The sequence below is a fragment of the Mytilus trossulus genome, chromosome 7, assembly GCF_036588685.1.
Source record: "Mytilus trossulus isolate FHL-02 chromosome 7, PNRI_Mtr1.1.1.hap1, whole genome shotgun sequence".
NCBI classification, from domain to species: Eukaryota; Metazoa; Mollusca; class Bivalvia; order Mytilida; family Mytilidae; genus Mytilus; species Mytilus trossulus.
This window is the reverse complement of record NC_086379.1, coordinates 28,697,818-28,712,935: the sequence shown is the minus strand read 5'-3', so window position 1 is coordinate 28,712,935 and position 15,118 is coordinate 28,697,818. Positions and strand designations below refer to the sequence as shown.

Here is a 15,118-nt window from a genome sequence, read left to right as displayed (position 1 = left end):
TTAAAATTATTCAATACACCAAATATAGTTGACCTCTTTCTTATGGTTTCGAAAAAACAGACTTAATCAAGAAAAAAATATGACCAACGAAGTAAGAAAAATTAGTTCAAGGTCAGATGAACCATGCATGCCAGTTCGGTATGTACACTTTACAATCAACCTGCATTACATATACATTTAGTTGACCTATTGCGTATAGAATCTAAGAAACAGAAAGTAACATCGACTAATGAACCATGAAAATGAGTTCAAGGTCAGATGATACCTGCTAGAAAGGCAAATATACCTTAGTGACCTTACAATCCTTCCTCTAAACAAATATGGTTGACATATTGCTTATAGTTTAACCAAATCAGACCGAAACACAAATACTTCACACTGAGCAATGAAATGTGAACATGAGATCATGGTCAAATAAAATTTTTGAGACACGTTATGTACATCATAAAATATTTCCATACATCAAATCTATATGTTGACTTAGCTATTGCATATAGTACTAGATAAAATTAAGACAAAAACACAAAACCTTAACTTTGACCACTGAACCATGAAAATGAGGTCAAGGTCAGATTGCACCTGCTCTATGGACATGTACACATTACAAGCATTCCATACACATCCATGAAATGAGGTCGTGGTCAAATGAAAACTGTATAACGGGTAGGAGGATTTTGTAAAGTACGCACATACCAAATATAGTTATCCATTTACTCATAATAAGAGAGAAATTAAAATTACCAAAAATCTTAGATATTTTCAAGTAGTTTCTAAACCGCCATGAAAATGAGGTCAAGTACATTAATGGACATATATGAAACTTCACAGCATAAGGCATCTATATACAAAGTATGCAGCATCCAGGTCTTCCACCTTCTCAAATATAAAGCTTTTTAGATTAACGCCACTTATGGATCTGACACTATCCCTATTTCGCGCTTTCTGCGACAGAAGCGTCTGAATCGCATGAATACCTAGAGACCCTTTGACAGAAAACATTTTTTATTCAGTACAAAGCTGAGATTACTATAACATATAGTATTTTGACAGATTGTTGATCATTGTTGTGTTGGATACCTTTTGGATATTTTTAAAGGATTGTGTTCGTGATAATGACTGCAATTTTACAGTCTATAAATCGTCATGTGACCATTGACCTTTGACGCAGTGCTTTAAAAATAGGTCTATTTTACTAAAGAGTAATTTCGTGCGCCAACAATTGGTTTAGAATCCGATTAATGCTCAAAAGATATCAATTGATTGTTCACAAATAAAAATGTTCTAACTATTTCAATCTGTTTTAAACACTGTGACCTTGACCTTTGACTTACGCATATTAATTTGTCATATCTTGTTCTTTCCATTGGTCTATTACAGTTTATGTTTAGAGAAGGATTGTTGAAGATGTGTCATCCAGGAACCAAAACTATTGCTCAATTATAGTATTTCAGTTACTGTGGTAACCTCGAGCTTTGACTAATACTGACCTCAAGTAAACGTCTTCTTTGTCCGTTGGTGCATTGCCACACTTATATTTGGTAAAGGTTGAACATAAGAGGTAATATTCATATGAAGTAATATTTAAACAAAGAATTTTATAACGTAATGAGGCATGATAACAACATTCGTTCAGTGGTTGTCGTTTGTTGCTGTGTTACATATTTGTTTATCGTTCATTATTTTGTACATTAGAACAGTCAGTTTTCTCGTTTGAATTATTTCACATTTGTCATTTTGGCGTCTTTAAGCTGACTATTCGGTATGGACATGTAATCTGCTCATTGCCGAAGACCGTACCGTCCACGATGACCTTTAGTTGTAATGTTTGTGTCATTTTGGTCTCTTAGTGAGAGTTATCTCATTGCCAATTATACCACATCTATTTTATATTATCTGGCCGCTGTGAAATTGCATCACTATCAAAACACGATCCTTTTAAAATTGAGTTTATTCCGCTGAGATTTTAGTAAAATTGAGAAAATGAATTATGAATATATTTTGTCTGGAATTCAAAATACTTACATTAAGATTCTTTTTACAAATACAACTTTTTTTTTTAATTCATGGAACCAAACTATGTTTTACTTGCCTTGCCCTCACTTTTGTTCGTGGGTGAAGTTATACACAAGTTCACCGGGAATTTAAACATTTTTATTAAAAGATTGAATTTATTAACAATAATGAGCATCTTACACATGGATAACTATACAGACTAGACTGGTCTACAGTCTGACTGTTAGGCTAGGATAGTACATTATGTTGAAGAAGTTCACTTCTACAGTTTTGAGACAATACTCTTCATTGTTTCTAATTTACTGTCTTTTAAATATTAGATCAATTATTTCAAAAAAACTTGTAGTTTAAAGATATATAATTTTCTCAATAGCTAACCACCATTTACACAAATTAACCATCAACCCAACATTCATGTCCGAATCAATGCACAGAGTTAATAAAAATGCTGGTTAAAGTCTAAGTTTTTGGCAAGTTAAAAAACAATCACTTTAAATTCCGTCTACAAAAAGCTACAAAAAGCTGTCAACAATTGGTCGAGGTTGCGATAAAACATTTTGTCGTTGTTTCAGTGCATGTTGTATAGCACGACGAGGACCCATTGGTAATCCTAGATCTAAAAGGTCGCCATCTGTGAGTAGAGACAGATTACTCAAATCAATATCTTGTTTTGTAAACATATGTAAATAGCCACTTAATTCGCATGTTTCGAGGAATCGGACGAGCGGTGTCGCATCGTCGTCGTCATCGATAACTTCGTCAGCCTCCCATGGAACATCTTTCATCTGTGTATGTGATGCAAATTGCATGTCTTCACTTCCGCTGCTTGAGTGGTCGTCGCCATTTTGGTAGCCATTTACAACAGTTTCAATACCATCAAGGTCGTCTGCAGACGCAGACCGATGACCATTTGTCATTCCTGTAAATGTTCCAGACATTCCGGTATGACTTTTTAAAAATGAAATTTTCCCCAACATTGGACGATTGAATATGCCTGGCTTTTCTTCTTCTTCATCAACATCATCGATTCCACTGTCAAGTAAATCAGAATCACTTTTCCATTTATTCTTCGAACTTGGCATTCCTGTAAAAACATTATTCAGAGCTGGTCGTATTCCTTGTGTATCACTTTCACGATTGGTCAAATACATGACATCTGATGCTGATCCGGCTTGAACTAACATTGACCCAGGTGCCAATGACCTTAATGTTCTCCTACCACTGGTACCTACTTCTTTTGGATCATAAGTTCCTCCTCCTTCTTGACTCATTTGTCTCATCGCAATTTTTTTCGCGACACCCCTTTTACCCGTTCCGATAGCCAAATCGGAAAAGTTGGACGATGATGAATGTTGTTGAAACTTTTTATTATTGGCTAATCGTTGGCTTCCTTTAAGTTTTATAGTCAGTGTTTTAAAGAAACCTCCTTTCGTTGGAGCTTTGAAGTCATTATTCTCTCTTTCCTCACGATGTTTTTCCTGTTTTTTTACATATCGGTCTACCTCTTTTTGCAATCTTTCGTACCTTTTCACATTGTTTTCCGCATCGCGCGTCGCCTTTTCCTTTAAACTCTGAACGACTTTAGGATTTTTAGATTCTTGCTTTGAATGTGTACTATCCAAAAACTGCGCAATATCACTTCTGTCATAAAGATTTGCAATGTCTAAAGCCGTGTGGTACTCGTTATCAAGAGCCCAAATATTACATCCAAAATTTACCAAGTAGTGAACAACATTTTCATGTCCATTTTTGCAGGCGTGATGCAGTGGAGTAAATCCTGTTAAATCGGCCTTGTTATGGTCACCACTGAAAAACAAGAAAAGAAAATACAGCATTTCAAACGATTTTAAGGAATATGAGAGAATACCATTGCATACTGTTGACTGGATGGTGGATGGTTATCCTGGGTAGTTTTTGTTGTTGTGATACTGCTTTTTTTCTAATTAAAATTTAATTATACGTTTTAATAACACTTGCCTTTTCTGATTTATATGAATACTAATTTTAAGTATTTCTAACAAAAACACCAATGTATTTCGACCTCATTCTGGTTTGTATGGAACAAATGTAAGAAAAAAGTGCAATAAAAGTTGACGAAATTTTGTAACAAATAAAGAAGAAATGAGTGTCCAGTCAACAGTTCTATACCAAAGCAAGCTTATGTCGCCCCCGTTATATCTACCAAGTCTATAGTTTTCTTGCCACCATGAAATTGTATTAATCCGTTAATGGAGGGAACGAATGCATTATGGTATACGTGCATTTAAAGCTGACTTTTTCAACTTCAGTTAACATTCCCTTTGGCATGCCAAGAGTTCAACATAAGTAGACTATATGTTGGTCAATAGCCTTGGAGTAATCCTTCTTACAAATTTGTCTTATCTTTAGTTGCAGTTTTGACTGTAAATATATCTTTCTATTTCTTAAGATTCAGAGTTTTATGTCATATGTTAAATGTTTTATTCATAAAATGGGATAATTTTGGTCAATATATTAAGTGTATGGATAGTCTGTCATAGTATGAACCAAGAAGTGTGGGTCATTGCAAATTGCAAAATCAGCAGTTAAGGCCGTCCGTTCAAAAAACATTTCAAAACTCATTGTTTCTAAATCACTTAATTCAAATCAAAGCTATAAACCTGCATTATTTTTTATTTATTTTTTATGTTTTTTTATGATTATACTGACCAGCAAATATATCTATCAATGAGGAAAAAAAATCTGAAAATGAAGTGGAATTGTATTTTTGCCGAGGATGCATATAAAAGGAATTTTGATTTATCAGTATTGCTGAAACATATTATCACACGCAACAGGATGATATCTATTGAAGTTTGTTTAACTGGCGGAGATAGTTTACACTATGAGGATAGCTATCTAATCTATTGACGTTGGTCTATGGCCAAACCTGGACAGTTATTTCAATTATTTTGAATTAAACTGATAAAAGGATAAATGATTTACAATAATAGAACTTTCATTCATAATCGTGTTAATCATGTGACGGTAGTACTAGATTTAAGCCAGAAAGAAAGGGATGAATTCACAGTAGAGTACAGAGAAAGTGAACTTTTAGTTTATGTCCACGGCATGTCCTTACTACGTTAATTTCGTTATATATATAAGGTCAACTTCTGCATATTACTTTATATTAGCTTATTACTATTTTGTACATTAATTAGGCCGTTATTTTTTTCCGTATGAATTGTTTTAAATTGGTGATTTCGGGGTCTTTTATATCCGACTCTGGGTAAGGGATTTGCACATTGTTGAAGGCCGTACGGTGACCTATAGCTATTAACTTCTGTGTCATTTGGTCTCTTTTGGACAATTATCTCATTGGCAATCATATCACATCTTCTTATTTCTATATTTTATGTTATGTCCATGGCATGTCCCTTCTACATTAATTTCGTTATCGACATCTTCTGCATTTCAGCGATATACTACAAAGCGTGGTTGTTTTGTCGGTATTTTTTTGTCATATATGTGTGTTTCTTTAATGCGTATGACCATATCCCTCTTGCCAGTTTCATGTATCGTTGACAAAGGATCTGATTTCTAACAGATTCGAATTTTGGTTTTCAATTTATTGGTTCTTGATGGAATATATATAATGAAATATCAATTTTAGCCCTGTTATTTATTTGAGACTTTGAGCCTTTTCAATAATATTGATGTAGAAAAAATAGCAGAATTAGAATACAAACTTACAAATACTTATTTAACTGTAGTGAATAAGAACATGATTAATTCACTTATAGATGATCTGTGTAATATTTTTGTCAAGTCTGGGCAGACAATTTTTGGTACTTATACTGTAAAACAGAATAAGAACAGGGGAGATTTTGGAAATAAGAATAAACCCTGGTTTGATGAGGAATGTAAATTTGCACGTCAAAATTACAGGAAATTAAAAAGACGTTTTAAGTCTAAAAATCATTCTGAAAACCATTCAGACATGCTAAATGCCGAAAAAGCGTATAAACACATTCTCGATAGCAAATTTAGAAACTTTAGAAAAGATCTTTCAGATAAAATTCAAAATTTGCGTGGCAAAAATCCGAAAGAATATTGGAAAATTTTAAATCAGAATAAAAGAGAGAAACAACCCGATATTGACATTGGAAAATTACACGATTTTTTCAAAAATTTAAACGCTGCACCGGAAGATGATAAAAATGTGCAACTTCCAGAGATCGATCCAATGCAATGTGAACAGATGAATGAACATATAAATTCGCCTTTTTCAAAAGATGAAATTCTCCAGTCTATTAAAAAACTGAAGAATGACAAAGCTTGTGGTGAAGACGAAATTATAAACGAATACATAAAATCCCGACATCAAACCAGTTTTTATGCATTTATGAGAAACTTTTTAATATTATATTTGATAAAGGTCTTATTCCACATAGCTGGCTTATAGGTACAATTAAACCAATTTATAAAAACAAAGGAAACTCCAAAAGATCCAAAGAATTATAGACCAATTACTATCGTTAGCTGTCTGGGAAAATTATTTACAGCAGTTTTGAATAAAAGACTTAATGATTTTTCAGAAGAGTTTACCATAATACAAGAAAATCAAAGTGGTTTTCGGCAAAAGTATTCTACTACAGATAATATTTTTACCTTGTATTCTTTTTTTGAATTATTGAAATGTAGGAAAAAGAAATTATATTGTGCCTTTATAGATTTTGAGAAGGCTTTTGACACTGTATGGCGAGATGGTTTGTTTTATAAAATGTTGTTAAATAATATAAATGGTAAGATGTATAAGGTTATATCTAATATGTACTGCGATACTCAATCTCGTATATCATACAATAATTGTAATTCAGAATACTTTGCTTGTGACAACGGCGTACGACAAGGAGAAAACTTATCACCTTTCCTATTTTCTTTATTTTTAAACGATTTAGAAGATTTCTTGGTTAGTAAAAATATTACAGGACTTAAAACCTTATCAGAAGACCTTGAAAGAGAATTAGAAATACATCTAAAACGTTTTATCATATTATACGCAGATGACACTGTGCTGTTGGCCAAAACGAAGTACGAAGTCCTGAAAATAAGAAGATGTATCAGCTTTCTGTTAAATGTCAGCTTGACCTTTTTGACAAAATGATCAAGCCCATTCTATTGTATAGGTGCAAAGTATGGGGCTTTGGTAATAATGATATCCTGGAAAAGATTCATTTAAAATTTTGTAAAATTCTTTTCAACTTGAAATCCTCAACGCCAAATTATATGGTTTACGGGGAACTAGGTCGTCATCCGATCGAAATAGATATTAAAGTTCGAACAGTACTATTCTGGGCAAATCTGATATCCGGTAAACAAGCAAAGTTTTCCTTCATATTATATCAACTTTCTCGTCATATGAACGATCACCATAATAACCAGATAAAATGGATCCTGTTTATACAAAAAATATTTCAAGATTGTGGTTTCTCATACATATGGGAGTCTCAAAATTTTGTTAATAAAGAATGGTTAAAAACTGTTATAAAGCAGAGATTGCTAGATCAATATATTCAGAACTGGAATTCCCTCATTCAAAATTCGCCAAAAGGTATAAACTGCAAAAAATTTAAGAAAAACTTGGAATTCGAAGAATATTTTAATATTTTGGACTTCAAAGACGCTATTGTTTTTTGTCGATTTAGAACGACTAATACTAAGCTGCCGATTGAAACAGGAAGATGGCAAAACGTGATCAGAGAAAACCGCTTTTGCAGTCTATTTTACAATCGACAAATAGGTGACGAATATCATTTTATATTTGAATGCAATTTTTTCCATCAAAAACGAAAAGAGTTTTTAACTGCATATTTTACAAAAGGGCAAAATACAGTTAAATTCTCTGAACTTATGTCAAGTACAAGAAAACCAGTTCTGAAGAAGCTTTGTTCTTTTATAAAAAATATAAATACTAGTGTTTGTACTCCTGGCTTGTAACTTTTGTAACCTCTCTCGCTTGTTTTGTACATATTGTAAATATTTATTGTTGTATTTGTTATCTCTGTACCAATGTAATGCATTGGCTTTATGAGAATAAAGATATAAAGACAGGTATCAATCTCGATTGAGTAAAGCTGCACAAATGCACATAAATATATGAAGATATGAACAACAGTTTCACAGTAATCAGATAAAGAATTTACAATAGTGAATAAAAATAAAATCGATGGAAACGTCCCCATGCGACGATAAAAAAAAACCTCATCTTAAAAAAGTAAGCATAAAAATTTGTTACAAGCATCATGGCCGTTTTCAAAAAAAAAATGAATAGTAAACATTGAATATTGAGAAATTGTTCTAAACAAGTGCTGGGTGATCTAAAAAGAGAAACAAAATAAAAATTATATACTTCATCTTCATATCAAAAACCCAAGTATCAATTTAATAAAAAATTGAAATTAGACATTTTTTTTAGTAACTTTAATAACAGTTTTGTAATTGCAACCATGAACAAAACTATCGATTTACGTTATGATTTTAACAAAAAACAGTCAAATTAGTCGTTGCACTTCCTTACAACGAATTATAGAAACAAGGATTTCCACTTAACTTTGAATGGAACTATTATTGAAGAAAAGTTGTTACTTGTTTTGTCGTCAACCGAGTTTGAAGAAACTTGATTAAAAAGTGTTTACATAACAAATACACAATATTGTGCATATGGATTGGTAGTATTGCAGTTCACAATATCATCAATATATGTTATTGATTTCTTGCATTTCAGTGATTATTGGTAAATACAGAGAATGTTTTCATTTGCTTTTGAAAAGATCAGTTTAATAAGTCTAAATCAGTTGTAATCACCCCTGGGTATTTGAATGCTTCCCATCCCATATGCAACTTTGATTGGTTTTTAATACGGTAAAAGATTGTTTAAAAACTAACAATCGAATAATGATATATAAGTATTAAATGTAAAAAAGTACATCGTTTAAAAATCCATGGGAATCATGTCGAGAAAATATATATAGCTTATGTCATGGGTAAGGCAGAAATCACTAAATTTAATAATTAATCAAATTATCACAAACATATGTCGTTTTTCATAATATGTAACCTTATCATAAACCCCTAGTTGACACAAATCCGAATTTTGGGATATTGTGGTTGAGTAAAACATCCCAATATTTAATGAAGACGGTCTAAATTAAACGAACCTCTCCAATTGAAAAATAAGAAGTAAATTGTAATGTATTGTCTTTTAGATGAAAATAAGTTAGTTAGATGCAAAATTTCACATAAACTTAAGCTGTTATAAACAGCGATGATTTATTGAAATTTCCTTCATCAACAATGGCTCATATACTTATTGATGAATAGGGTTGCAAAATACTTAGTCTTTTATTAAGTCTCAATTTTATGTTCATAAAAAAATCTCTAGACAGTAAAACAATTTTAAGGAAAATTGCCTATTTTGACATTTTTGTTGTTAGAATTAAAATATTTTACAACGGCAATAAATTGTTCGTTATTAACATGGAATCCCTAAGACCCTTGTGTTGCCAGGTGTCAAAGTTCTACTCTATACTACATATCAGTACATTATATAGGTGTGTCAAAATATTTGTTCAACATTCAGATATTCTTTGAAGTTTTAGTAACCAAGTTATTTTGAACAATTTATGTGCTTTAATCTAAATATGCAATTTATATTAACGTATATCTACTTCTGTGTAATGCAAAGAAAGATTTAAATAAATATTAGAAAGTTATAGATAAGAATTGGCCAACTTGGACAACAATCAATTCATTCTTTAATAAACATAATCTGCTGGATAAGAAGACATTTGCGACAATTCTATAAATAAGAAATATTGAACTAGAATTTCTTTCTTCTCTCTCTCTGTTTTTAAACCGGGGTTTGCACGAATAAAAATGTTCGATTTTTTTATTCAGTCTTAATTGTTTCGCCCCTTCAGTGTGTATTATTTCATATATGATATACTGAAAATTCTCTAAATCAAAACCGTGAAAATATCCTTTGAATCTAAACGCTACAGTTTCATTTTTTCTTACAACTCATGAAAAATCTGAACAAATGTTTGTTGAAACAAGATTCATAAATACTAAAAAGTTGTATTTTGAAAATCTTTATAAGGACTTTCTATCGCAGGAACAGATACCTGAGATTCAGCAAAAACCTTTCGAAACTTTTTGTCCTCAATGCTCTTCAACTTTGTACTTTATTTGGCCCTTGAGCTTTTTTATTCGAGCGTCACTGGCGAGTCTTTTATCAGCGAAACGCGCATTTGGCGAAAAAATTCAATCCTTTGTTTCTCAAAAGTCATTTTTGTTACCTTTATAGCTTGCTGTTCAGAGTGAGCCAATGCTCTGTGTTGAATGCCGTTAGACCTATGATTGTTCACTTTTTTATATTGTGACCTGCATTGAGAGTGGTCTCATTGACACTCATACAATCACATCTTTTTACTTATTTCTATGATAAAATGTAATTCTTTTCAAATATAAAGTTTCCTGAATAGTAACCTTTCTGTTTTATCCTCCCACATTCCAATGTAGGTGTTATCAAATAGATCAACATCCTATGTCACAAAAACATTTTTCTTAATAGTTCATTTATACGTCACATGTGACGATTCTGTGGTGACAATATTTACCAACCGTCATTGCATCTATTCCGTTAGTGACAAAACAATTTTGATAATTATCATACAGAATGTCTAGTGAAGGAGGGGTTGTTAACTGAAACTGGCACTATTCAAACGTGTTTAACTGTACTTTCTTACGGATACTATTTCACCGTTTAGAGTTGATCCCAGGGCAAACCACTCTGAATTTTATCGAACAGTAGCGTGTCAATAAAGCATTATTTGCAGTCATCAAATATTCCAATTTTGTCAGCTATTAAACTTACATTATTTGTTTTTTCTCAAGTTGTAACCATAAATGATCATAAACTATATATTTCTAAATAGTGTTTTTCACCCTCTTACGTATCTAAGAAAAACATGCCAAGAACTCCGAGCTAAAAATTCTGGTGTACTACGGCACTCATTACTAAATCTGATTTAATTCAACACTAATTTTTGACCTACATGTACGTTTCGCTTAGAACACGGCCATACAGCAAATGGTCAATATTTTTTTTTAATTAAAAAAAACCTAGAGGCTCTAAAGAGTCTGTGTCGCTCACCTTGGTCTATCTGAATATTAAGCAAAGGACGCAGATGGATTCATGGCAAATTTGTGTTTTGGTGATGGTAATTTGTTTGTTCATCTTACTTTACTGAATATTCTTCCTACTAACAATTAACCCTATCTATAGTGATCTTGGCCCAGTAGTTTCATTTTGGAAAATAAATTTCCTTAAAATTACCAATTCAGGGACAGCAACCCAACAACGGGTTTTCCGATTTATCTGAAAATTTCAAGGCCAATAGATCTTGACCTGATAAACAATTTCACCCAGGTCAGATTTGCTCTAAATGCCATGGTTTTTGAGTAATCAGCCAAAAACTGCATTTTACCCCTATGTTCTATTTTAAGCCATGGCGGCCATCTTGGTTGCTTGGCCGTGTCACCGGAAACATTTTTAGATAGATACCCCAATGATGATTGTTGCCAAGTTTGTTTAAATTTGACCCAGTAGTTTCAGAGGAGAAAATTTTTGTAAAAGTTAACAGACGACGACGGACGACGGACGCAAACCTTCGGAAAAAAATCATATTTCACCACCCCATTATTTCCAATTTTTGTTTGACTATTCTTTATTTTTTGCTCCATTTTTTTATGTGATATTGGTCCATAATATCTTTTCTGTCAACCCAATCAAGACCCTCAACAATGAAGAATATAATTATATAGATTTCAGTAAAACTATACACTTAACTTCAATTCTATTGGGGATATAAAACAAATTGAAAACTTATAAGCAGCATGATCCTAAGCTGGACATTAAAATTGATTTCACCGAAACCAGACAACCCGAAATCTTCAAATCTTCAAATCTGAAATATCATGATGCAAGTTTTATCTAAAGACGTTATATATGCCATATGTTGTGCACATTTTAAAACCTTGTCAATCGATTATAAACTATGGAGATTTGTCCTCAATAACTCATTTCCTTATCTAATGCAAACATTTACAATCACGAAACAAAAACCCTTGAAAACTGACAACTTCTATTGTAGGCCGACAATATAATCCAACCCTTTAACATAAAATATTTATTATAATATTATAGCTTGATGTGTAAATAATAGTTGCATATGAAATGTTACTATTCTAACCAACAGAAATATTTTGTAAGTGAAATGGCTGAGGTTTTATAAAAACCAAATACCTACATGGATTTATTTTACTTTAAGGCTATGCACATAAAATTGAGAATGAAATGGGGGAACATGTCAAAGAGACAACAACCCGACCAAGGAGCAGACAACAACCGAAAGCCACCAATGGTTATACATTTATATTAACGATAAAGGGAGAGGTGGAGTAAATATCAATGCGACAGCAATCGGACGACACACACAGACATTTAAGACAAGAGGCAACATATGGCCTTCCATAAAAGATAGTTGTCTTTTCAATATGCCCAATTGTTTATCGCCTGGAGTCTTGATATCGTGAATTAATTAAATAAAGAATAGAAACAGATCAGTCATTAACTCTAAATTCCTCCAAAATAAAAATAAAACAACGTTATGAGGCTTTTTAAATTCGGAAAACAATACTCTCTTGAGATCTGCATCCTTTTCAACCAGATCATGCTTATTTAAAGTGCTTTACATTTCAAATGCAATTCTGCACAGTCTTAGGCCTTTAGACATTCAGCCGTATAAAAGATATCCAGTATCAATGCAGTAACATATATACATGTACTATACTGTTCCCAGATCCATGTTCGAGAAAACGAGAAAGAAAAAATAGTATGCATAAACTGGACCCATGTTGTGTTCACTTATTGCTACACCAGTTTACAGTATCATATATTTTTAAACAGCATGAAACAATACTGTAAGGTTTCATATTTCGAATTTGTTCAATACCGTCACCTGGTCAAAATTGACTTTAAATATACATGTATTTGTACATACAAAGAGGACAAATTGACAAAGAAGTGTTCAGCCATATGGCAAACGGACAAATACAATGATTGTATATAAGCCTTGGGCTTCAAATATATTGCAAGATAACAAAATTTATTATTTTTCTGATCAAATCATCAAATTTTTAATAAAACAAGTAAATATCGGGACCAAACATACAAACATTCTATTTTTCTGTAATTTGTAAATACAAGCAGGGCTTTTACAATGGCAGATATTTCCAAATGCGTTTTGATATAAGCCTCAAGCACCCCAGTGTTGTATATTAAAATTACAATTATTTCTACCGTATTTAGATGATATCATTCTGGTTATGTATACTATTATGTGTACTATTACACAGTCTCCGACTACAACTACACAATGCAAACATTTCTATTGTTTTTATATGACATTCAATGTCTTCTAAGAGAGGACAACATTTAAAACTGCTTATTCTTGCTTTTACAATATAAGGATTATATTTCATTACTTTTTAGCAGTCAAAATTCTTGGTATATGTATTTAATTATGATAATTTATGGTAGGGGGTTGTACATCTTAACCTAATCTACATGTGATTATGATGAAATAGTACAAAGTAATGCCCAAACATGCATGTAAAATGTTGATTTTAATGACATTTGTTTGTTAAAGTTCGAATTCGTGGAAAGAAGAAAAGGTTCACTTTGGTATTTAAGCATCAACGTGTTTCGTCAGAAAATAGGTTTAAATCAACTAAAACATATTTTTTATAACGGTTTATTTTTGATAACCATATTATTATACCTATAATCATGCTGGATTTTTGGACAATAAGGAAAATAATCATTTTTCAAATTTGTCCACATACAGGAAATAGTAAAAAAAGATGAGAAATACATGCATACGAGAAGAATGAATCAAAGTGCAGTTAAATGAAAAAAAACCCGTTTATATCTATATCAGTATCTAATACATACCCTCTACCAATAATTTGTCTTAGTGCGTCCAAGTTTCCAGAATATGCAGCCCACAATGTAGCGGTCATTCCATCCTCGTCCGTGCTATTTAATTCCCTTTTTGTGGCACTACGAAGTAAGTCCAAATAACCATCTCTTGCAGCTTGGTGGAATTTCTCATCCCCCATAATTAAATACTTGTGTTTTGTCACATAAACTGGTTGTTTTATTCTAATACATATGTATAGTACAGTACCATATGTGGCTTACACCGTGATCGGATAGATAAACTAACTAAACGATTCGATTTCGAGAAATTAGTCACCTGAGAAAGATTCGAGCCAAGAGCGAACTTTGATATGAGATTGGGTCTTCAGTTATGAATATTCATGTTGTTCAATATAAAGTAACATTTTATCGATAAGAGTAACTTTTATCAAACACTATGACACATTTTGGTCAGGTGTATTTAGTAAATTAAGTCCAGGTAAAAATTGATTAGAAATTCGAATTTTCCCAAAACATTGATCTATTTATCTTTATAATCTACAAATGTTAAACTTCCAGGTACTTTGGTACATTCAGAAATGTTATTCTTGAATTACCTGCATTTTATTTCACTTGTGTAAACAATAAACAAGTTAATATAACTCGAAACAGAAACAGAAACATTACTATTAGTATAAGAGAAAGACCATTATTTTGACTTTGAGGATTTTTTTAATGGTTTTTGATCGATCTGAGAGAGAATTAAAAAATGCACCACACAAGCAAAAGTTCTCTATTTTATGTTGTCGCACTAAACTCTATTTTACTAAAAAGAAATAAACACAAAATTTAATCGCAAATTTAAGTCAGAACTTTTCTCCCAGTTCATTTTTTTTTTGTATTCAAAGTAGGGAATTAGATTTTTTTAAACCATATTCCCGAATCCTCAGATCAAAATGGTTGTTATATCTATATAATTTGTTTTACATGCACACGTATAAAAATTGCGATTTTTATCCAACGCAATCATAGGTTTGAACGTAGTTTTCAATGTAGACTCGTTTTTATTTTTTCGTTTGGGCTTGTATCATATTTTCC

The 15,118-nt window shown here is 31.9% G+C and overlaps 1 protein-coding gene across 1 annotated transcript; it reads right to left on the bottom strand.

Annotated features, from left to right (window-relative positions):
- Positions 1-2,133: 2,133 nt before the first annotated feature.
- On the bottom strand, positions 2,134-14,492 carry LOC134724891 (pre-mRNA splicing regulator USH1G-like). The gene is made up of 2 exons (XM_063588215.1): positions 14,054-14,492; positions 2,134-3,819 (listed from the first exon to the last, which is right to left on the bottom strand). Exons 1-2 carry the CDS (start codon positions 14,218-14,220, stop codon positions 2,526-2,528), a joined length of 1,461 nt encoding a protein of 486 aa, XP_063444285.1. The 5' UTR covers positions 14,221-14,492; the 3' UTR covers positions 2,134-2,525.
- Between the last annotated feature and the right edge of the window lie 626 nt (positions 14,493-15,118).